The following is a 26,265-nucleotide window of genomic DNA, read 5'->3' as shown; positions in this document are numbered from 1 at the left end:
TGGGGTTGTACCGTGGTTGAGAGATGTGTTGTGTTTAAGTTGCAGCATTGGGAAGACTGTGACAGGGTTGTGAGCTGCATGCTAGTTCCTCATTTTGTGCCATTTAAGTAACTTTTCTTTTGAAGATCGACCGTTTTGTCGTAAAGAAGCCAAAACTGTGTGCATCCTCGGTAAGTTATGAAAACTTTTTTTATTCTAACAGTAGCAAGAAAGATCGTGGATGCATGCCTAAGTTCTATAGGTAGGCCTATATATCTTGTCAAATGCCCAGGGACTGATTGGAACCTCAAATGGCACCATCAAAAGTGCAGGTAACTATTTTACAAATATAGACATGGTACTGTATTAGCTTTTGGGCTTATGCCATTTCAAGAAAATATGGTGAAATTCTTTACGTTTCGAAGAGAACTTTGCTCTGCCTCCCAGAACAAATCTCAACTGTCCACGAGAAAGGCTTCTTAAACAATGACTCTTTGAATTTAGATGTTATAATAGAAGTGGAAATGGTACGTTCATTCGCTACCAGATGGCTCCCAGGACGTGGCACAATGCTAGCGTTTGAAGCGGAAGCTGACCAAACCATCAGAATCAGTCTAAGCGGTTCACATAACGTGTTTACGCAACAGGACATTGACAGGTGTATGACATAGACACAAGCCTGGAATGAAACATCTGGTGAGGAGGAACATACGAATTTGGAAAACATCGAGATGAAATAACAATAGTGAAGGGACAGGGAAGGGAACTACCTATGTAAATTCATAATGGCTGGCAACCAGGTATTAGTTAATTGATAGCCGGTGTCCCTGTTGAAATGGTTAGGATTTCTATGTATTTCCACAGCTTCCCGTATAATCCTGGACCTGTAGTATCCAGTGTGGGTACGAGCTCGAGCATCTTGGAACAGGACATCATGACCCAACGATAGAGCGCGCTCAGCTATTGCCGATTTGTCTGGTTGGTTGAGACGAATATTACGTTCATGTTCTTTGATATGGGTACCAATGGACTGGCAAGTTTGGCCGATGTATACCTTACCACAAGTACAGGGAATTTCATATACCCCAGGATGTAAAAGTGGGGACAATTTGTCCTTGGTTTTACTCAGACTGTGAGCAATTTTAGTGGTGGTGCCAAACATGGTTTTTATATTGTGCTTGCAAATCGTTGTAACCATTACCCTTGAATGCGATTTTGAGCATGTCCGTCTCCACCTGGATATGTGATGGCTCACAAATTTGTCTCGCCCTCTTGGCAAGTGTCATGAGAATGCCTTGTTTTTGTGCTGGATGGTGGTGAGAATCTGCATGAAGATAGCAATTTGTGTGGGTAGGCTTACGACAGATGGTATGTCCTAAGGAGCCGTCCGGTTTCTTTCTTAAAAGAACATTCAAGAAAAGAAGCCATCCATCCGACTCCATCTCTATAGTGAATTTTATTGAAGGATGTTGCTGATTTAGGTGGTTTAGAAATAGACAAAGTTTCTCAGGACCTTCTGTCCAGACCACAAATGCATCATCAACATACCTTCACCATATCATATAGTTTGACGGGCGTCGAAGCAATAGTCTCCTCCTCAAAATGCTCCATCAAGAAATTAGCCACTACGGGCGAAAGTGGACTTCCCATAGCCACTCCGCCCATCTGTTCGTAAAAATTCCCACCACACAAGAAATAGCTGGACGTCATGCAATGGTAAAACAGCTTAGTAATGTCCTCAGGGAACAAGTGTTCAATGAGAGACATGACCGAGTCAATCGGCACTTTAGTGAACTAGAACTCCACATCAAAACTCACCAAAAATGCATTAGGTTGAAGGGTTATGGTTGACAGCTTGTTGACAAAATACTGAGAGTCCCTGATGTACGATTCAGTACGTCCTCTGTGTGGCTGAAGCAATTTGCTTAGGTATTTAGCCAGAGCATACGTAGGAGAACCTCTTGCACTAACAATAGGTCTGAGGGGAACATCTTTTTTATGGATCTTAGGCAGTCCATATAATCTAGGTGGCACTGCATCCCCTGGGGGCAGATGTTGTTTAGCCTCCTCTTTTTGAATTGAAGATATCCTTAAGAGCTTCACGGTGGCGTTGGACACATGAGTGGTGGGGATCACGTGAGCTCAGTCTGTAAACAGGCTCTGACAATATAGCCGAGATCTTATTCTTATGCTTGTCAGTGTCCATAACCACTATCGCATTACCCTTATCAGCTGAGAGAATGGTCAGTTCAGAATCATCTCTAAGTTCCTTCAGAGCACTCCTTTCGCCTCTTGTTAAATTGGGCGCGGGTACTACAGCGGACCTTATGAGTCTCACACATTTCTGTCTTAACTCCTCAGCCTCATCTGTACGTAGTTTGTGGATGGCTGCCTCAACGGAAGTAATGAACTCCTCAGTGGAAATTTTAGAGGGAGTGACAGCGAAATTAAGACCACTAGCTAGAACTGCCGTTTGGTTCTCGTCCAAGTATTTCTGGGAAAGATTGACAACAGTTTTACTAGCATCCGGGTTCGTGCAAGAGACCGCCTGTTTCTGAGCTAGACGGAGGAACTTTGATTTCTGTCTGAATGACACCTGGTTGAATTTTCATTCAGCCTGCATAGCAGTAATATGATCGAAATTCAACCACAATTCCCATGAGAGAGTGTTGCTTAACAGTAGGTGTAAACGAAACAACTCTCGGGAGACTGAATCCAGTTCCCTATGAGTGTTATGCACTCTCTTGATCACAAGAGCCTTTCTAGCGCATTGATATATTCTCCCGGCTTCCTTTAATGTATGCTTCAGCTTCACACCATTGGGAATGATGTTATGGTCCCTGCATCTCAGTAGAAAGCACAAAGAAGAAAGAAGAATAGACTTTTTTGAAGCCTTCTTGAAAGTATCTTCCCCATAGAGGTTTTTAATGTTGCCACTGATGCTTTCACGGTCCGTACTTATAGATATGATACTGTATAGGCTTTTGAGCTTATGCTGTGTCAAGAAAATAAGGTGAAATTCTTTATGTTTCGCAGAAAACTGTGCTCTGCATCCTCAGAAGAAATCTTGACTTCTTAAACATTGACTCCTTGAATTTAGACGTTATAATAGAAGTGGAAATGGTATGTTCATTCACCACCAGATGGCTCTCAGGACATGGCAAAACACTAACGTTTGAAGCGGAAGCTGACCAAACCATCAGAATCAGTCTAAGTGGTTCACATAACGTGTTTACGTAACATATGACATTGACAGGTGTATGACATAGACACAAGCCTGGAATGAAACATCTGGCAATGAGGAACGTACACATTTGGAAAACACTGAGAAGAAATAACAGTAGTGAAGGGACAGGGAAGGGAACTACCTATGTAAATTCTTAATGGCTGGCAACCAGGTATTACTTAATTGATAGCCGGTGTCCTTGTTGAAATTGTTACAATTTTTATGTATTTCCACAGCTTCCCATATAATCCTGGACTTGTAGTGTCTAGTATGGGTAAGAGCTCGAGCATCTTGAAACATGACATCATAGAGCATGCTCAGCTATTGCCGATTTGTCTGGTTGGTTGAGATGAATATTACTTTCATGTGTTTGATACGGGTGCCAATGGACTGGCATGTTTGGCCGATGTATACCTTACCGCAAGTACCGGGAATTTCGTATACCCCAGGATGTAAAAGTGGGGACAATTTGTCCTTGGTTTTACTCCGGCTGTGAGCAATTTTAGTGGCAGTGCCAAGCACGGTTTTTATATTGTGTTTGCGGAGGACGTTGTCAATTCGATCTGTGGTGTTGTGAACGTAAGGCAAGTAGGCAGTTCCCTTCACTTCTTCCTTCTGTGAGCTTTGCTTGGTCATTTCTCTGGGATGCAGGGCTCTATGAATCTGCAAATCGCTGTAACCATTACCCTTGAATGTGACTTTGAACGTGTCCATCTCCACCTGGATATGTGATGGCTCACAAATTCGTCTCGCCCTCTTGGCGAGTGTCGTGAGAATGCCTTGTTTTTGTGCCGGAGTTTCGAAGAGCTCAGCATGGCGGGCTACGAAAATGTTAAAATTGAAATCATAGCCTCAATTACGGAAGATGAACTTATGTGTGTGAATGGGAGTTTCCTAAGATTAAAACAAACAAACCCCATGGCACTACAGCCCATGAAGGGCCTTGGCCCACCAAGCGACCGGTGCTCAGCCTGAAGGCCTTGCTGATTACGAGGTGTCGTGTGGTCAGCATGACGAATCCTCTCTGCCGTTATTCTTGGCTTTCTAGACCAGCGCCGCTATCTCACCATCAGATAGTTCCTCAATTCTAATCACATAGGCTGAGTGGACCTCGAACCAGCCCTCAGGTCTAGGTAAAAATCCCTGGCCTGGCCGGGAATCGAACCCAGGGCCTCCAGGTAAGAGGCAGGCACGCTACCCCTACACCGTGGGGCCAGCAGTTTCCTAAGATGATGCCAGAAATATGTGGATGCAGGAGAACTTTTCCAACATCCCCCGTCATAAGGTATGAGCTTATTTTCTTAATTTTTAATTACTAATTTTCTTAATTCTTGTTTGATTAATTTTAATTGTTATGTCAGGTCATGCATGGATAAAGTAAGTGAAGTGCTGTCCTTGTTGTTATGCTGCAGAGCGGGGAGTGATGATTCAATGGGAGGCAGATAAACTGGGCGCGCCTGCTGGCCAACCGATGAGAGAAGCTCACTGTATTAGAATAATATCATTCCTAGACACTTAAAATTATCTAAATATAATTAAACACTATAATGTTTCCAAAATATTCCAATTAAAATTGCAAATCAAAAAATCACATGTGAATTAGTGCACTGTTGGTCAGTATTTGCATGTGTATATGATGTATTAAATCTGCATTCACCTTCAGCTTACAACTACCTACCACATCACTTGTCTCTTGATGCACTTCCAACTCCTTGTCCATGAAGTGTTAAAAGGAGGAATAATGTCCCCTTAGTTTATTGACAAAGTGTGTCAAATTTCTATTAGTGAACTGGTGGTATTGAAATGATTAAGCCTGCCAGGAATAATGTAGATCCTACCTTATATGTAAGAAGGAGAAAATGATATGATATTGCTCTACTGTGATTCTTCATGAAAATAAGAAGCCAAAGCATAAAGTGGATAATGACTTCCGTTCAAATGCAGCAGCCCTGGAGAGACATGTGGCAGACAATACAGTGACAACTGAGGCAACAGTACGTGTGGATTGGATGTCAGAGGAGAGCAAGTAGGAGAATTATGTAGTGCCAGAGGGGAGATGATTTTAAGCTATGTCCTGCATCTTCTTTTTATTTTTATAACTTTTCCTTTTGTTTTTATAATGAACTGCCAATTTAAATAAAAGATTTCTTCTATTGCATATTCATTTAAACTATTATCCCTATTCTGCTTTTGCAACATATAAATTTATAGTTTCTATAGTATTTTCAAACGATTACCTTTTTGCATTGGATGTAATCATTTCATGTCCATTCTATGTTCATAAATTGGTGTCCGCAGTCATGCATATCTTCACACATAGCTGAATATCTATGTGGGTTTTGACATTAACATGCTCGTTATAATGCACTGATATGTTTCTCCCTGATTATCTTAGATATGGTTGTTGCATTCCTGACGTGTCAACATACATACTCCCGATTTGCTATAACGACTATTCTTGTTCATGCTATGCAAGTTAAACAAAATTTTGTTGTTAATATTAATTGTCCTAAATGAAACATTGATATTACATTTGATAAATAATTCAGCCAATCCATATGTGTGTGGCATACTACTTCTTTTCTTTTTCATTCTCAAGGAGGGTTATGGATCTGTTAATGATCTTGTTCTTTATCTGACTTACATAACTTTTGGAGTATCCATTGCTTCTGGCAATTTTGTGGATAATATTCATCTCTTTATTAAATTTCCTCTTTGTTAATAGTGTGTTGACCGCCCTGTTGATCACACTATGGAATGCCACTTTTTGTGTTGTCCTTGGTGGTTAGAATCTTTTCTGATTATTACATCTGTTTACATATGTTTCCTATAAATCTGGTATTCAAAGTGATCATTACACCTAATTACTGCCATATCTAAATAATTTAGAGTTTTAATAATAATAAACTCTTTATTAATCATCATAATTAATAAAGATACAGCATACAAATTGTGTATGGTATAAACAAAGTTTGTCAAATGTACTGTCACCTCTCACTAATACAGAAGTTCACAATGGATAATCCCCGGTTTTTGCATGTGATTACATGATATCGACTGCAATGCTCACGGCATAGCTTGCAAATACAGGTTTCGTCAGGGTCATGGAAGTACTCAGTGTTGCACAATTTATGGTGATACCCATGGACCGCCATCGAGTTAACGAAATGTCGCATGTCTTAATTAGTCTTTGTTCAAGTTCTATTCATCATCACCTCTGTTGACTAAAAATTGAGCCAGATTTCTTCCCTCTTCTTCACTCTGTCCTGCAGTAATTTTTCCCAAGCGTCTGTGGATGGAAGCCCTCGCTTCATTCGGAGGTCCTCGATGAAGAAGGTCTCCTTTGCAAGCTCATATGCAAGTCTTGATTTTGTGTATTTTGATATTCCCAGTGTAGCTTTCAGGAAGCGCGACTTGACTGCAATTATCTGCATTGAATAGTTTCATAGCAGTTTCTAGTGAAAGCTTGGTAATTGTTTTAATATCATATATCACTTTGGTGGCTGCCGTTGCTCTAGACTTTATGTGAATTCTATAGGTTGTTGCTGTTGTTTGCATGGTCAATCCTAAATACTTAAATGTACTGACAGTCTTGAGGACTGTAGATCCTAGGTATATCCTGTCACTTGCGGCCTTGCGGCCACCTTTCCAAAACGTCATTTTCACTGTTTTTTCTTTGTTAATTTTCATCTTGTTGTCTTTTGCCCACCTGTCTAGATTGTCTACAGTTTTTTGCACATCACATAGGGAACTTGATCCAATGACCATGTCGTCTGCGTATAAATATATTTTCAAATAAAGTAAAGTAAGGAAAGCTACCCCAATTAATGCACAAATAATTAACATAACAACCCCTAATACTGTATTCTTATTAAAACTTCTATCAACAATACTTTCCTTGCTGAGTAACCTTTACCACATCATACGTCACAATGTTAAACAACAAGGGGCTTAGTGGGTCTCCTTGGAGTACTCCATTGGTCTGCATGATCAGTTTCGAAGTCGCGACTTGATCATCAATTTGTATGTAATTTGTCGTCAGTATGTTATTTATCAGAGTCGTGAGCTTGTCTTTCCCCATTATGGCTTCCAGCTTTGCAATTATTAGTGGTCTGCTTAATGTATTGAAAGCTTTTGCATAATCAATAAATACTGCATGGAATTTGCCTCTTGGGTGTCTGAGGGGTTAATCAATGTCACTGATGAGGTTGTTAATGGCATGGAGGGTGCTCCTTCCTTTACGGAATCCAAACTGTTCCTCTGGGAGTTTGTGTTCTACTGCGTCTGTGACTCTTTTTGTCATTATTTTCAGCATGCATTTTTCTATAGCTATTCCTCTATACGAGTTAGGGTCTGACTGGCCACCTTTTCCCTTGTACAACATTTTCATAGTTCAGGTTTTCCAAGATGTGGGGATGTTGCATACTTGTAGACAGAGGTTCATTAGGTTTGAAATCACCGGTAATAGTGTTTTAGAGTAATAGTGTAATAGAGTTTTGTTCTCCTTGGATTCAATAGTAAATTTTATATATTTATCTATACTGTTTAACTGTTCCAATAATTCATCTGGTTTAAGTTCCTGCTCATCAATGATTACACATATGTCATCCAGGTACCTCAGTCATAAATCTTAGTTCCTTTATTTTATTGACCATTTTGCTGGATTCTAAGTGATCCATATACAGTATATATTTTTGTTAGAATCCCAGATGCCGGTAAACCCTAGACTTATAAATGTTCTTATTGAACGAGAAAAAATTATTTCTTTCTAACAATATTGATTGTTTCACCAACTGGGATGTTCAAATACGTATCCTTAATGTCAAAGCTGTGAATATTGTTATCCTTTGACAGTTTTGAGTGTTTGATTCTGTTCCAGAACTCGATAGTATTGAAAAGACTGGTCCCTAAACTAAAGCTAAAATTTTTCTTTACACATTTTTGTATAAATTTAGCTGTTTTGTACACGGGGATATTTCTGAAGTTAACTATGGGTCCAATTGGTATGCCTTATTTATGGATTTTAGGCAGGGTCTTCAATGTAGGTAATCCTGTTTCCTATTCAGCAGACAAATTGTTTCTTTTGAATCCATAAAAAAATTAGTCTGCCAAAATTTTAAGTTTCTTTTGTGTTATATTAGTGGGGTCCTTGTTTACCAGTATAAACCTATTTCCTGTTAAAAATCGCTTGGTTTATTAATATAATTCTGTTTATTGATCAAGACTACGGTATTAGCCTTGTCTACCTTTGTTACGATTATGTCATTATCTTTTATCTTTTTACTTATCTGTTGCAGATTTCTCTCTATGTTACTGTCTGTGGTGGTCTTTAGCTCAATTATACTAGAAATTTTCTTGCTAGCCTCATACCTTGTTGCCTTCTATTCTTCTGTTGGGACATCTGCTAACACAACCTCTGTTTCCACTATTAATTTAGCTAACTCTTTATTGTGGATGCGTTGGTGCATTGCCAATTACATTTAGGGCCATTTTCCAGAATGTTAATTTCATCTCTATTGAAGTTGACACTGGTTAGATTTTCCATTGGCGCTAAAATGTGTGTGTTGACAGATTTTGATTTTTCACCATGTATGTATTTTTCTCGTTTATTAGATTCTGGTATTTTTTTGTCTAAAGTTTTTCTTTTCCCTTTAACGTAGTGTGTAAGAAAATACTGACCAACAGTGAACTAATTCACATGTGATTTTTAGAGCACAAGGCGGCCCCCAACTCTGCATATGTCTGACATGTCTACTCTTATTTCATAGCAACTGGTATCCCGACTCTCAGAACCACTTACTAGACCAGCAACTAGCTGTTGCACATGGTTCACGAATGAGGTGATAGTACCCCAGTAACATGGAGAAAAATGTAATAAAGATGTTAAAATGCAACAGTTGATGACTATATCTCATATCCAAAAAATGTGCCTATACAGGAAACTAATTTATACGAGTACCACTTATTTGAAGTATGTGTCAGTACTTCAAAATTTTACTACTGATGGGGTATGTGTACAGGAATACGTGAAAAGATATAACATGGAAGAAGAAAATAGATAGAAGCAAAATTGTTGTATAATATAGTAAAGAGTGCTGTCCACATCTGCCAAAAGCATGTTTTATAATGATTTTTAATATTAATTCAAATTTCAACACAAAAATATTTTCAGACATCCATCACTCCCATAGGTCTGAGGTTTGCTTAAAATCTTCTGAGAATGCTCGGTAAATTAATGCCTCCCCATTTACCATGTTTTTCTCCCATTCATTTCCAAATCTCAATCTCTCTAAGATACTTTTAACCTTACCTAATCAATATTCTCTGGGCAAACTGTCCCTCTGGTGTTGGTATGCCCTCTGCAGGAGCTGACCTCCCTCTCCTCTTTTCATCCTTAATCAATAACTCATAATTCTCTTTAAAATGTCTAATCTATTAATCCTGCACCACAATTTACTGTACAATATAACAGCCCGATTACAATTTTACTAAACTTACTTACTATCTGGTTCAACATTTCACTTTCTTCTTCTACACCCATATTTCAGCTCCATATAACACTCTACTCTTTACTACAGCTTGAAAAACCATTTTTAGGATCTAATAGTCTATATTAGGGAACTTATTTTCGAGAATCTTTATTACCAAAAGAGCTGCCAGCACTTTCCATTTTGCTTGTCCCATGAACCTACTATGCTGGAATAGAAAGGGGAAAGGTGATATTCCCACGTGGTGCATCCCAGGTGTCGGATAGCGGGTTCCTAACCAGCTTGCCGGCAGACTTGAGTGAAATTAAATATCTCTTGCGGACCAAACACACATCCCTCTGTGGGTGGGGGATGCAGGCGAAGAATACACCCACAGTATTCCCTGCCTGTCGTAAGAGGTGACCAAGGGATGATCGAATTAGAACCATGAGACTACTTGTAATAAGTACCACCACGTGGGAAACACCATGGGTCGCCTTTACTTGTGCGTAGTACCACTATGTTAGGTACACAATAGGTTTATGATTAGTAGCAACAGTGTGTGAATTAGGGTGGGTTTTACAGTATCTGTGATTAGTACCACTATATGAGCGACATCATGGGTGAGCGACACCATGGGTCTGCCTTGCCTATGATTAGTACCCACTATGTGAGGAACACCACGGGACAGTACAAGTCTCTGTGATTAGTACACCTATGTGAGGAACACCACAGGTTTGCATTCCCTGTAAATGGTGCCGAAATGTGAGAAACGCTATAGGTCTGTGTTACATGTGAGCATTAGATCACCTATGAATAGTACCGCAATGTGTGGAATACCGCGAGTCTATGCTATTTTTAATTAGAACCGCAACATGACAAATACCATGGTTCTACTTTCCTAGCGATAAGTACCATTATGAGGTGCCAATGACCTGGATTTTGGACCCCTTTAGACTACAAGCATCCTCGATTTAGTATTGTGCTTTAGAGGCAGTCCCTTGATCAGTACTACAATTGTTTAATGCTAGTTTCTGGGAATGTGGGGCATTGCAGGTCAGATCCACTGATTGTTTTAAATTCACATCCATCCATTCATTCATTCTTCATCATCATGTTTTGAATTCTGGTCAGTGGATGATTAGGGAATTTTAAATTGTCATTACATTTCATCTCATTCCGTACCATTAGGAGCTGATGACTAGCTGTTAAGCCCCTTTAAACAAAAAGCATCATCATAACCATCAATTTGCTTGCCTTATTTGGAAAATCCATTTCCCATTGCTACTTACATACAGTATATTCCCAAATACTCTAATTTGTTTGTTATCTCAATTTTGTTTTCCTTTATCATCCATGGCTAGAGGCTTGATTTTTTCGCATTAATTTATGTTTGATTTCGTGAAAAGGAAACAATTTTTTGCATTATTTTGTGAAATAGTGTTGACCCTATCGCTTTAAGTTTACTTTAATCCTGTCCTAAAGTTATTCATAAAAAGTTTAATTAGTGAGATTGTGAGTTATTCATTTGAAAGATATATAAATAAATAGAAAAATATTGATCATTGATTATTCCTTATGTAATCTTGATTAGAACTATAATATACCCCAAATTAAGATTACATCATAAATTACCCTTTCACCCTACATGGCCATACCATTACCTCTTTTAACCCCAGTTTTGCTTTGAAGGAACATGAAATTCCTGCCATGGTAGCTTGGCTCACTGGGTGTGTTCCATTATACTATGTTCCAGACAGCAAGCAGCATGTTTTAGCTTCCATTCCTAAGCATAAGATTTCATTTGGGGTTCCTGGATGATTAAATATAAGATTACGGTTAGGTAGTTGCACCTCAGGGCGCCATCTTGTAATGCAAGCGTCTGACAAATTATGCGAAATCAGAACCAGTCATCTTGAAAATTCAAATCAATTTATTGGATATTGATTTGGGAGATACAAAGTAATCACCAGTGAGAAAGGTAAGTTAAATTATAGCATAAATAAATGTGTATGTATTGCTGAATTTGAGTGTTGCTTAGAGGCAACAATGGGGTTCAAGTTGACCTTGCATGTACTGTTTTGCTGACATATGCTTTATCAATTCTAACTACTTTGTTATGCTTTTCTAGACATGAAGCCGAACATTTTACATGATATAGACATTTTACACATTCTAGACGATGTAGAGGATGGTAACATTTCCGATTTCGACGACGTCTTGCCCGATGTTGAGGATGAAATTAATTTATGCCAATGAGGTAAAGTTTGTTATGATAATGTTAAATTTTGAAGCAAGGAGTTGAGATTGAACTACGAGGATTGGGGCAAAAGTCATGGCAACTATTTTTTTTCTTGTAGATATGTGAACGGATCACAAACGTATATGTCAGATCAAAAATTAGATGTATGGCTTTTCAGGCATTTGCTCTATTAACCAGCATTTCGTCTTAGGTCTGACACTAGACTCTTCAGAGTGGGATGTGTCAGACCCTACCCACTGACGCTAGGGTGTATGCAGGTGAACTTATCAGAAGCCTATTTAAGAGGCACAGTCTGATAACTGCATACGGGAGACAAGACTCCACAATGGAAATAATGCCCACCTAGCAATTCCAAATGGAAATTCTAAGTTCCCATGGAGGGAATTAGATATTTTTCCACCAATAGAGCATATCAAAAAATCAGATAAAAAATTAGATGAAAAGCCATAAAATCAACTGCCACAATATATAATTTACATCCTTTCCTTTTCAAATATTTATCTATTATTGTTTTAACAATCATAATATTGTCCATTGTTCTTCTACCCTTCCTGAACCCACTCTGATATTTTGTGAGGATATTAAACTCTTCTGCCCACTTCATCAATCTGTTTGACGAAATTCCCATATATACTTTACTGAGAGAGTCTAATACCGTACCGGTAGTGTTATTCCTCGGTAATTACTTGGATTGCCTTTATCACCATGGAGATTAATAAAATATTACAGCAGATTGACAGGTGCAGTTTCTAAGGAGTATTACTGACAATCTGAAATGTAGGTGTTTGATAAAGATGTTGATTCCCATAGGGAACCTGAAATATTTGTTCTGAATGAGTAAATTTATAATATCAATATACTGTAGTTGGTTCATTATTGGACATTAAAAATTTTCCAGCTAACTTATTCCTGGTTGTTGGAATTTCATCCCACAGGAGTTCTTTTACGTGTCAGTGAATCATCTTTATCATCTGATGGCCAGGCAGGCATCAGTTTTTGAAAATGAGACAAAGTCTCTCATAGTGCATTGGCACTGCTGGTGGCTCCAAATAGCCTATGCAGTGGCCTCCAGGGTATGCACTAGCCATGCGTCTTGGTGGGTGTGCCATTTACAAACTGATGAGCCCAACTTGGCACACTAGGGAAAAATGCTGGCAACCAGGAATGAGTTGGCTGGGAATTTATAATATCCAATAACAAACCAACTATATTGATATTATAAATTTACTTATTTGTGACAAATATTTCAGGTTCCCTATGGGAATCAACATCTATATTTACTAGGAAATTTGCAATGTAAGGGAACAAAGAGTGTTTCTGTTGATTCCAATCAACTTGGTATGGAGTGACTAAAGTTTCTTATCCTCTAAAATTCTTAACACTGTTTTACTGTTTAGTGTTTCTCATTTAGTCACCCCGGTGTAGAATAGGCTTAGCCTCTGTATCATTGGGCCATAAGCCCACTTAGGGTTTTAAAAACTTCTAGAAGGAGTGCAAGTGTTTCACCTCCTAGCCTTTTGTTCATGGCCAATCATGTTCAACATTTTCTCTTTACCTTAAGGTCATTAAGTATGGGCACTCATTGCCCCTGTTTATGTTTCTGGAAACACTGTTGAGGAGAACATAAGCTCAAACCAGGGCTATGTGACTGAAAATACCTTATTTGAAGATTGTTGGGTATAACCTTGTGCGTTGTAAGAAATGTATGCCTGTGAGAGGCTGGACTATATTAACTTTGGAGCTTAGACTCCTAGGCTATGTAAGTTAGTGGAGCAAATATGCTCTTATAAAATAGTAAACTTGTTCAGAGCTATAATGCTCATCCCTTCATATATTATCATGTTGATAATTCTCTCTAGTTTTTGTACGTGATTTTCAGACTTATAGTTGTTATCGAAGCTGACGACCTCATTGTTTTTCTATTTAACTGTTATTTGTTCCAAATCTTCTATCTATCCAATTTTAAACTAAAAAAAGAAAAAAAGGAAAGGGTAAAATATTGAATTTTGTTGTGCTAAGTTCTACTGTTGTTAATTCCTTGTTCACCCATTCACCCCAGCCACTTCTTACACCTCTGTGATCCACGATATTTCCGTATCAATCATTATTAAGTTTTGCCTATGGTTATGTCTTAAAATGTAGAGCAACAGGGAACTTTATTTTTAGTTTTTTAGTTTTTAGAGCTGCATCACTGCCTTCAAAGGTACATACCTAATTTCACATTCAACTACTGCTACATATCCCATATGCCATTTAGATTTTTATTTACCATTTTCTACAGATAATAGTTACTTTTCTTAAAACTTCCCTCATGCCTCTCTTATATGGTACTGCTTAATAGTCCTACTTTCTAAAACATCTACAGTAAAACCTTGTTAAGATATTTCTGCAGGGGCCAAGGAAAAAGAACGTGTTAAGTGAGAAAACGTACTACTGAATACATGAATAAAAAACTATCCAACAGGGATATGGAAATACTAGATATGATATATGATTTTTTCCTACATGATGGCATTTTATGTCGTGTATCCATGGGTACAATGAAATCTGTATCTACCATTTCTAAAGATGAGAGAAGAATATTAAAAGGTGTAAAAAAAACACAAGAGAAGAAATATGAAAACCTTTTCTGCTGGGTATTATAAAATACCAACAGTGGTGCACTGAAAAATGTGTTCTTTTTTCTTTTATGTTCTTTACAAGATGCTTTATATTACACCGACACTGATAGGTCTTATGGTGTTGATGGGACAGGAAACGGCTAGGAGTGGAAGAAAGCGGCCATAGCCTTAATATAAGGTACAGCTCCAGCATCTGCTTAGTGAAAATGGGAAACTATGGAAAACCTTTTTCATGTATTGAGGTCACAGCCACATCCTTCCCACTCCTAGGCCTTTCCTATCCCATCATCACCATAAGACCTATCTGTGTCGGTGTGATGTTAAAAATAATTATAAAAAAATATATATATCAACGGGTGAGAATAATAGCAGGAAGGTATTTGAAATGGGGAGATAAAGGCTAAGTTAGGAATAAATTCTACAGATGAAGCTGCACACCTAAACCGGCTCAGTGTGGGATCATGTGAGGCAAATGGAGGAAGATAGATTGCCTAGGAGAATAATGAACTCGGCCATAGAGGGTAAGAGAAGTATGAGAAGACCAAGATGAAGATGGTTGGACTAGATTTTTAATGATTCGATGATAATAGGTGTAGAACTAAACAAGGCCACAGATCTAGTTGAAAATACAGGATTATGGAGGCATTTAATTAATTCACAGGGGGTTTGCAGACTAAATACTTGTTTCATTACTATTTGAAAATCTGTCTGGATCTTACCATCATCTGATATAGCTGGTTTAAAAACATCACATGGGAGAGGTAGTGTGTTTTTCATGTCCCACACCTCAATACCTTCAGCATTACCAGCAGCTATTGCTGCACCCAAAGCTGTTGTTTCAGCCATCAATGGTCGCACTAAAACAAAAAACAAACAAAAAAATTACACCTTGGTAGGTATTGTATTAAGTCACAAAAGTATAAAGACAGATCAGGCAAGTACTTATTTATAGTGAGTCCAGAACCCCTGCAACATCTTCTCAGTTGTTTGGAAAGTTTGATGTAGGCCTTCTTCTCAATGCTATACGTTGACAAGAATAATCCTTTCACTATATTGGTCATAGTAGCCTATCTGCTTCCCTCTTTTCTTATTCATTAGTGAACCAACTCCTGTATTTCTCCTGTTTGATTATGTGTTGATAATTCTGTAGTCGTGGCAGCCCGTCGGCCTCTCACCACTGGATACCGTGGTTCAAATCCCGGTCACTCCATGTGAGATTTGTGCTGGACAAAGCGGAGGCGGGACAGGTTTTTCTCTGGGTATTCCGGTTTTCCCTGTCATCTTTCATTCCAGCAACACTCTCCATTCTCATTTCATAGCATCTATCAGTCATTAATAAATCACTTTGGGAGTGGCGACCCCATCGTACTAATAGCCTATATCTGCTTCATTCATTCCATCCCTGGCCCAGTCAATGACTGGAAAACAGGTTGTAGGTTTTTCAATTCTGTAGTTGTCTTACTAAACATCGTGCTCTTCCTGCCAACATACTTCACTTATACCAACTACATATAACTTAAGTCTATCCATTTCCCTTTTCAGATTCTGTAACCTACCACAATGATTCAAGCTTCTAACATTCCATGCTCCAATTTACAGAATGTGCTCTCGTGTGGACCCCACATAAATGTCTGATTTGGGGAGGGGGTGGGAATATTTTACCCAGAAGGAAGCCATCATCAGTACATCATTCATACAGAGAGAACTGTATGTACTCGGGAGTTAGTTATGGCTGTAGTTTCCCGTTGCTTTCAGCCATTTAGCAATATCAACATAGCAAAGCCATGTTAAGTATTAATACAAGGCCATATCAGTCAGTCCAGATTGCTACTCTTGCATTCCAAAAGACTGCTACCCCCATTTTCAATGAATCATTCGTTAAACTTTGATTTGGAGGTAGTTTCCAACTTTCAATAATAATAATAATAATAACAATAATAATAATAATAATAATAATAATAATAATAATAATAATAATAATAATAATAATAATAATAATAATAATAATAATATAATATAATATAATATAATATAATATAATATAATATAATATAATATAATATAATATAATATAATTAATATAATAATAATAATTATTATTATAATTATTATTATAATAATAATATTATTATTAATCAATCAATCAATCAATCAATCAATCAATCAATCAATCAATCAATCAATCAATCAATCAATCAATCAATCAATCAATCAATCAATCAATCAATCAATCAATCAATCAATCAATCAATCAATCAATCAATCAATCAATCAATCAATCAATCAATCAATAAATAAATAAATTATTATTATTATTATTATTATTATTATTATTATTATTATTATTATTATTATTATTATTATTATTATTATTATTATTATTATTATTATTATTCTACAAGTACATAGAACTTAACACTTAGCTTAACATATATTTTAGGGCATGATGCTTATTCTCAGGGTGCGAGATATCTTCAGAAAAAAAAAAAAACGCAGAAAATGCTATGAAGCAATTTGAGGTCCTTAAAAGTATGTCGAACACTGATAAAATGTTTATTTATAACTCAAAAATGCATTGTAAAAACTTAACATCCTTAAAAATATATTTTACATTGATGAAACGCTTGGTTATGTGTTTGAATGAATGAATGAATGAATGAATGAATGAATGAATGAATGAATGAATGAATGAATGAATGAATCAATCAATCAATCAATCAATACTGATCTGTATCTAGAGCAGTTGCCCAGGTGGCTTCAATTTCTCCTTACTTCCACAGCCATTTCTAACTCTGTTTCCTTCCAGTCTGCACCTCCTTCTTAACCTCTTTACTTCTCTGTTATAATAACAGTGGGTCTTTACAATTCCTTACCAGCTTGAAAAGTACAAACCTGTTTTCACATTCCTCAACAATTGCTTTAAACCCATCCCAGAGTCTGAATACATTTACCGTTTTCCACCGATCCTAGTTGCTTTTTAAAAACTCCCTCATGCTTGCTTTATCAGCCATATGGTACTTTTTTTTTTTTGCTAGGGGGCTTTACGTCGCATCGACACAGATAGGTCTTATGGCGATGATGGGATAGGAAAGGCCTAGGAGTTGGAAGGAAGCGGCCGTGGCCTTAATTAAGGTACAGCCCCAGCATTTGCCTGGTGTGAAAATGGGAAACCACGGAAAACCATTTTCAGGGCTGCCGATAGTGGGATTCGAACCTACTATCTCCCGGATGCAAGCTCACAGCCGCGCGCCTCTACGCGCACGGCCAACTCGCCCGGTCCATATGGTACTGCCTAATTCATACATACGTCACCATTATAGACCGCTATGCCTTTCAGTGTTCAGTCTGCAAGCCTCTGTGAGTTTACTAAACGTCGCCACAATCCTCTATTTGCAACTAGTACTGTGGCCTCATTTAGTTCTATACCTCTTATCTTTAAATTGTTAGAAACTGAGTCTAACCATCATTGTCTTGGTCTCCCTCTACTTCTCTTACCCTCCATAACAGAGTCCATTATTCTCCTAGGTAACCTGTCTTCCTCCATTCGCCTCGCATGACCCCACCGTTAAAGCCGGTTTATGTGTACAGCTTCATCCATCAAGTTCATTCCTAACTTAGCCTTTATCTCCTCATTCCGAGTACCCTCATGCCATTGTTCCCACCTGTTTGTACCAGCAATCGTTCTCGCTACTTTTATGTCTGTTACTTCTAACTTATGAATATGGTATCCTGAGTCCACCCAGCTTTCTCTCGCATAAAGCAACATCGGTCTGAAAAAAGACCGATGTGAAGATAGTTTTGTCCGGGAGCTGACTTCCTTCTTACAGAATACTGTTGATCGCAACTGCAAGCTCACTGCATTAGCTTTACTGCACCTTGATTCAATCTCACTTACTATATTACCATCCTGGGAGAACACACATCGTAAATACTTGAAATTATCTACCTGTTCCGGCTTTGTATCACTAATCTGACATCCTATTCTCTTGGATTTCTTACCTACTGACATGAATTTAGTCTTTAAAAGCCTAATTTTCATACCATATTCAATGCATCTATTTTCAAGTTCCAATATATTAGACTGCAGGCTTTCGGAAAAATCTGCCATTAAGATCAAGTCGTCAGCATAGGCCAGACTGCTTACTACATTTCCATGTAACTGAATCCATTCCTGCCACTTTATACCTTTCAGCAGATGATCCATGTAAACTACGAAAACAAAGGTGAAAGATTACAGCCCTGTCTAACCCCTATAAGTATCCTGAACCAAGAACTCATTCTACCATCAATTCTCACTGCAGCCCAATTGTCAACATAAATGCCTTTGATTGATTTTAATAATCTACCCTTAATCCCATAGTCCCTAAGTATGGCAAACATCTTTTCCCTCTGTACCCTGTCATGTGCTTTCTCTAGATCTATGAAACATATGTATATCTGCCTATTTCTCTCATAGAATTTTTCAGTTACCTGGCGCATACTGAAAATCATATCCTGACAGCACCTCTGTGGTGTGAAACCAAACTGGTTTTCATCCAACTTCCTCTCAATCACTGATCGCACCCTCCCTTTCAAGATGCCAGTGAATACTTTGCCTGGTATACTAATCAATGAGATATTTCGATAGTTGTTGCAATCCTTCCTGTTCCTTTGCTTACAGATAGATGCAATTACTACTTGTTTCCAATCTGAAGGTACCTTACCTACACTCCATGCTAATTATATTACTCTTAAGAAGCCATTTCATCCCTGCCTTTCCACTATACTTCACCATTTCAGGTCTAAATTCATCTAAATTCAAGAGGACAAATTGGGCCAAATATTCATTTATAGGAAAGGGAGTTAGTGATTGGAATAACTTACCATGGGAGATGTTCAATAAATTTCCAATTCCTTAGAAATCATTTAAGAAAAGGCTAGGAAAACAACAGATAGGGAATCTGCCAACTGGGCAACTGCCCTAAATGCATGTCAGTATTGATTTGATTCGATTTTGATCTATTCCTGCTGCTTTATGACAATGGTGTTTATTTACCACCTTTTCCACTTCCTCAAGCGTAATTTCACCAACATAATTTTCCTCCTCCCCATGTACTTGGTTGTTCGTGACACCACCAGGAATATTTCCTTTCATATTGAGAAAAAAAAAAAATTCCCTCTACCTGTCCAGTGATTTCCTGGGATCTATTATGAGTTCACCTGAATCACCCAAAACACTGCTCATTTCCTTCTTCTCTCCCTTCCTAAGATACTTTTTACTGTCCACAAAGGTTTCCCTGCTGCCTGACCTAGCCTTTCCAGGTTATTACTAAAATCTTCCCACGACTTCTTTTTGGATTCAACAACTATTGGTTTTGAGTGAGCCTCTGTGGCTCAGGTGGCAACACACCGGCCTCTTACCACTGGGTTCTGTGGTTCAAATCCCAGTCACTCCATGTGAAATTTGTGCTGGAAAAAGCGGAGGCGGGCCAGGTTATTCTCTGGATACTCTAGGTGTCCCTGTCATGTTTCATTCAAATCCCAGTCACTCCATGTGAAATTTGTGCTGGAAAAAGCGGAGGCGGGCCAGGTTATTCTCTGGATACTCTAGGTGTCCCTGTCATGTTTCATTCCAGCAGCACTCTCCAATATCATTTCATTTCAGCTGTCATTCATTGGTTGTCGCCCCGAAGGAGTGCGACGGGCTTCGGCAGCCATCATGTTTTCCTAACCTCGCCGCTAGATGGGGGCTTAATTCATTCTATTCCTGAGCCGGTTGGGTGACTGGAAGTAGGCTGCGGATTTTGAAAACTATTGGCTTCACTATGTTTCTTTCAGCTACGTACAATTCCCTGTCTTCATCAGCCCTTGTTTGGAGCCATTTCTGATAAGCCTTCTTTTTATGTTTATAAGCTGCTCTCACTTCATCATTCGGCTAAAATGTTCACTTTTTCCCATCTTTACACACAGTTGTTCCCAGGCATTCTCTTGCTGTTTCTACTACAGCATCCCTGTATGCCACACATTCTCTTTCTATATCCTGAACCTGCTTACTGTCCACTGTTTGGAACTTCTCACTAATCCTATCTATGTATTTCTGTCTGATTTCCTCATCCTGGAGATTTTCTATCCTTATTTGTTTGCAGACAGATTTCTAGCCCTACTTTTAAGACCTTCCTTTCTATCACATTTATTTTTAACTATGACAAAAACAGCTTTGTGATCACTAATACCATCTATTACATCAGTTTCTCTATAGAGCTCATCTGGTTTTACCAGCACCACGTAAATAATTTATTCTCCCCTCTAGTTGTTCCATCACTTTCTGATTCAGCTGTCCTTCCCATATTAACTTATTTGTCATTTGTTGTTCATGCTTCCTGTCGTTTGCATTACCTTCCCAATTGACATTTGGTAAATTGAGATCTCCTGCTACAATCACATTCCTTTCCATATTGTGGCCTACATAGCTGATTATCTTATCAAATAATTCTGAATCAGAATCAGTGTTACCCTTCCCTATTCTGTTCACTACAAAGACATCAAGTTGCCTATTATCTTTAGAAATGAGCCTTACACCTAGAATTTCATGTTTGTCATCTTTAACTTTTTTGTAGCTTACAAATTCTTCTTTCACCAGAAAGAATACTCCCTCTCCTACCACCATCTCCTATCTCTACAATACACACTCTAGTTCTGTGAGAAAATTTCTGCATCCATTAGATCATTTCTCAGCCATGATTCAACAGCTATTACATTATCTGGTAAGTATATATCTATTAAGTTACTTAATTCTATTCCTTTCTTTATAATACTTCTACAGTTCAACACTAACATTTTTATGTCATCCCTACTTGACTTCTAAAACCCTGTACCCATATCACCGCTCCCTGGACCAGCCCGTTTCCCTGAATGTACCATCCTATAACCCTTCTAAACAAATTTCCTAACTTATACGTGCCACTGTGTTTTAAGTGAAGGCAATCTGAGCACAAATCCCTATCTCCTACCTGAGAACCAAGTGTCATTGTCTTTAGCACCGCACGGTGATATGATAAGACATTCAGTTTAATTGGATGCTTATATGTAGATTTTATTGTTATTTGTTTGAGTTTCAATGGTTTAGCTTGGTTTCTATCAAACAGGGAAAACTCATCTATACCTTGGTAAGTTTGGTAAATTGCGTTGTATTATCTGTCAATAATATATTTATTATTGATGAATAATAATAATAATAATAATAATAATAATAATAATAATAATAATAATAATAATAATAATAATAATAATAATAATAATAATAATAACCTCAAAACCAACATCACTTGCAAAAACCTAAGCGCCTCACCCTACGTGGCAACATTTGTTGACTTTCAGAAGGCCTACGATTCAGTAGATAGAGAGTCACTCTTCCAGGCACTCGCTGAACTGGGACTAGATAAGAAAACCTTGAATCTAGTGAAAGCAACTCTTACCAACACTACTGCCAGAATCAAATTCAGAGGGGAACTGTTCCAGAGATTTGAGATCAAAACAGGTGTTAGACAAGGGGATGGCCTATCTCCAATCCTCTTTAATTGCCTACTTGAAAAAGTCATTCGTGAGTGGACGAAAATGCTACAGGATGACTCTGGATTGAGAATTGGCTACAAGAAAGACAAGTTAACAGTCAACTGTTTAGCCTTCGCAGACGACCTTACACTCCTGGCATCCTGTGTGGAGGAAGCTATCCATCAACTATCCTCTCTCGACCACATAGCAGCTAAAGTAGGGCTGAAGATCGCCATCAACAAAACACAGTTTATCACCAACATCAAAGATGCACCCAAATCAATCCCACTGGCGGACAAAACAGTACAAAGGACTAACTCCTTCAAATACCTAGGAGAATGGATAACCCCAAACATGAATGAAGATCAGGCCATGAACAGCAGATGCATCAAATTGGAAAATGCCTACCACCTATGTAAGAGTATGTACAAATCCAAAATCCCTCTCCCTTAACCTCAAAATCAGGCATTACACTACTGTAGTGAGACCGTCAGTACTATACGCCTCAGAATGCCTAAACATGGTAAGAAAAGGGCAACTTAGAAAACTGGAGCTGAAGGAAAGGAAGATCCTGAGAAAAATCATGGGCCCCATTAAAGAAGAAGGCAAGTACAGAATCAGGCACAACAACGAACTGTACCAACAATTGGAGAGCATTACAACATCTATGAGGAAGAGGAGATTGAACTTCTACGGTCATGTCATGAGAATGGACAATCAGAGGCTCACCTCCAGAATCTTCCACACTATCTCTAGAGGGAAAGCGACTAATGCCAAGTGGGCAAGACTCGTCAGAAAAGAGCTTCAAGAATTGGACATTGCTCCCAGTGAAATTTATGACAGGAATAGGTACAGAACGTTGATCAGAACATCAAACTCTCTCCAGTCACTAACAGAAAAAACAGTACGTCCGGGAGGAGGTGTGAAATGGACTCAGGAGCGAAAAGACATTCACAGTGCAAGAATGAAGGAGTACTGGTCAAAGAAGAAAGCTGCTAGAGATAAGAACCACGTGGTCCATAGCAGGCCCAAACGGAACTAAAAAAAAAAAATAATAATAATAATAATGTGTTGTTTCATTGTTCTGAGCAATTATGCGGAGTCGAACTGCATGCGATTGCCACTAACGAAATTAAATAGTACACATGAGATGTTAAAACATCAGGGAAATATGGAATTGCACGGAACAGTTACGGTCAGAATCCTAGTGGCCATGAGCGAGTCAAAGTAATGGTCGAATTGTTTGAATGCACATTCAAAGAAAAAGCGCATGTAAGTTAGCTGCAAGAAGAGCGATTTGGAAGGAAATACATCAAGATTATAATATCAACTAAAGAAGAAAGAGATATTGTACGCTTATTCGTGTAAAATATGTACAATATTAATGTTAACATTAAAAGAATTTCATTGAATAAAAAAACCACGGCAGGACTCACCTAGCCAAATCATAAGAAGAGGCCATTTAACAGGCTGTGGCTATTAAGAAGAAAGATTTGACTAGAATACACTACATAATTTTAGCTAAACAAAGACAACTAGCAATTACAATTGAGATAAATACGTAAAGCTAAAGCAGACATATTGGTAGTCTGCACAGAATTAAAAAAAAAAAAAAAAAAAAAAAACATAAATAGCTATCTAAGCCAATACTTAAGACCATTATCATACAAGAAGGCTTTGCATTTGTCAATATGTTTTCATTAATCTCCTCTATGATTTTGTATTTCCCGATTGCGCAAGATACCTACGTCATGGACCTGTGAAGAAGAATATGGGGGATTGACGGGCAAAACGAGCGTCTAGTGGTAGTCCAGTCCTTGCACCAAACAGAAAGAGCGCATGCCCTAACTCCCGTTTCCTCTTCCGCGTGAAGAAATCTTATCTCAAGGACTGGACTATCTCTAGACGCTCGTTGACATATCCCCAATATTGCTAAATTAGCATTGCATTTCTAGAAAATATTTGCTAATTAATACACGTTTTTGTAAGATCTATATAACTTCCAATTTTATTAAGTATGAAGTACGCTGTAGTAAGTTTACTGTTTGCGCGCGTGCATTTAACTCAGTTATATTTTTCCTCACTTCCTATGTCAGTCTAGTTGGAATGACAAGTGAGAGCTAGTCGTTGATTACTTTCAGTGAGAAGTGACAATCGTGAACCTAACACAGCTGTTTGGACGCGTAAATATATATATATTTGCTATTTGTTTTACGTCGCACCGACACAGATATGTCTTATGGTGACGATGGGATAGGAAAGGCAAAGGAAGTGGAGGAATCAGCCGCGGCCTTAATGAAGGTACAGCCCCGGCATTTGCCTGGTGTGAAAATGGGAAACCACGGAAAACCATCTTCATGGCTGCAGACAGTGGGGCTCGAACCCACTATCTCCCAATAAATATATTTTACCTCGCGTTCTAAGTCATTCATTAGTTGGCATGATAAGTGAGAACTAGTCGTTGATTGCTTTTAACGAAAAGTGACAATCGTGATTACAAAATGTTTAAGTGTTAGGAGTGTGATCGGCAGTATGAACATACCCGAAGTTTACGCAGACATATTAAAAAAGTGTCATCCTTCTGAAGTGAGAAAATTAGTCCATAAGAAGATAAACTCTAAGGGAGAGGGACAACATCTGTGCAATTTGTGTGACAAACGGTTTGCTGACTTGTCAGGTCTTCGAAATCATCAACGAAGGATCCATCAGTTACTACTTCCCTCGTTGATGATTAAGAATTTGAATGGTTGTATTTGCGATTTTACGGCACCTACAGATAAAGGCATGGTTCAGCATCTCAAAGAGATCCATGACATTCACCTAGCCTCCGAAGAGAAACACTTTACTTCCTTCACAGATTTCAGGTCCTGGAAAGAATCCGTTGAAAATCAAACGAATTCTTCCTTCATAAGGCGCATTGCTGTGAAACCACGTGCAGATGGAACAAAAGTGTACACTTACTACTGCCATCGTTCCGGTACATACGTGTCAAAATCTAAGGGCAAAAGACATGTTAAAATCCAAGGAAGTTGCAAGGTAAATGGATTTTGCCTAGCAAGCATGAAAATGACACTTTCGCAAGACGGAGCATGTCAGGTTTCTTTTATAACTACACATGTAGGTCATAAGGGTGATCTGGGGCATCTACGACTTAAACAGCAAGAACACGAAGTGATAGCTTCTAAAATTGCAGCTCATATTCCTATGGATACAATTTTGGACGAAGTTCGAAATTCTATTGTAGATGAGTTAGACAGGAGACATCTTATCACTAAGAAATACCTGCATAATATCGAACAAAGTTTCAATTTGAACAGTGATGTGATGCGACATCAAGATGATGGTATTAGTGTTAGTGCATGGGTACAGGAAATGGAAGAAAGCGGCAACATGTGTGTATTATTGTATAAACAACCAGGAGAGGAGTACCACGGGCTCAAGAAAGAAGACTTCGTATTGGTGATAATGAACGATGCACAACGTAGTATGCTTGAAAAATATGGAAGCGACTGTGTGTGCATGGATGGCGCACATGGACTTAATAGTTATGGTTATGAACTTTTTACTCTCTTAGTACTGGACGACTTGAAGCAAGGATTTCCCTGCGCCTTTTTAATTTCAAACAGGTCTGACCAAGGTACTTTACAATGGCGAAAAATGAAAGTATCCTCCTATTCAATACATCATATATTCCGTCATTAGACGGAGTAAACAAGTTCAGACATGTTTCGGCTCGTTTGAGCCATCTTCAGTGAAAAAATTAGGGGGGTTGGAATAATTATTTACATAATATGAGTTGAAAAAATGCTAAAAAACATAATGAAAGCGTAAATGAAAAAACAAACAAAAGAGAGCCTAGACGGAAACAAAATAGCACAAATATACAATATTTACATCAATATGCAGAGCAAAACAACTTATTGCGACAAAATTCAGTGAAACAGGTGTTAATTTGAAATAATAATTGATACTAAAAACTGCGTTAACCTAAGAAACAAGGGAATGAGAAAACAAATGATGCAGATGGAAATGAATAATAGTAGCACATGGTGGGGTTGTGGACCTCATAGTTTACAAATTATTAGTTTATAAAAACGACAAAACAGTTTGAAATCGCTGTCAAAATCCTAGTGGAAACCCATCACATCAAAATGGTCAGGAGGAGAGCGGGAGCAAACA

At 38.2% G+C, this 26,265-nt stretch overlaps 1 protein-coding gene across 1 annotated transcript in view; it reads right to left on the bottom strand.

Moving 5' to 3' along the window:
• Nucleotides 1-26,265, bottom strand: part of Gk1 (Glycerol kinase 1) — a 125,156-nt gene that overhangs the window by 5,511 nt on the left and 93,380 nt on the right. The window contains exon 8 of the mRNA XM_067137454.2: nt 15,276-15,413. Within this exon, the coding sequence (XP_066993555.2) occupies nt 15,276-15,413 (138 nt within the window). The remainder of the gene's footprint in view (nt 1-15,275; nt 15,414-26,265) is intronic.

Source organism: Anabrus simplex, chromosome 1, assembly GCF_040414725.1.
Source record: "Anabrus simplex isolate iqAnaSimp1 chromosome 1, ASM4041472v1, whole genome shotgun sequence".
In the NCBI taxonomy this organism is placed as follows: Eukaryota; Metazoa; Arthropoda; class Insecta; order Orthoptera; family Tettigoniidae; genus Anabrus; species Anabrus simplex.
The sequence above is the reverse complement of the archived record's forward strand: the minus strand, read 5'-3'. Positions and strand labels throughout refer to the sequence as shown.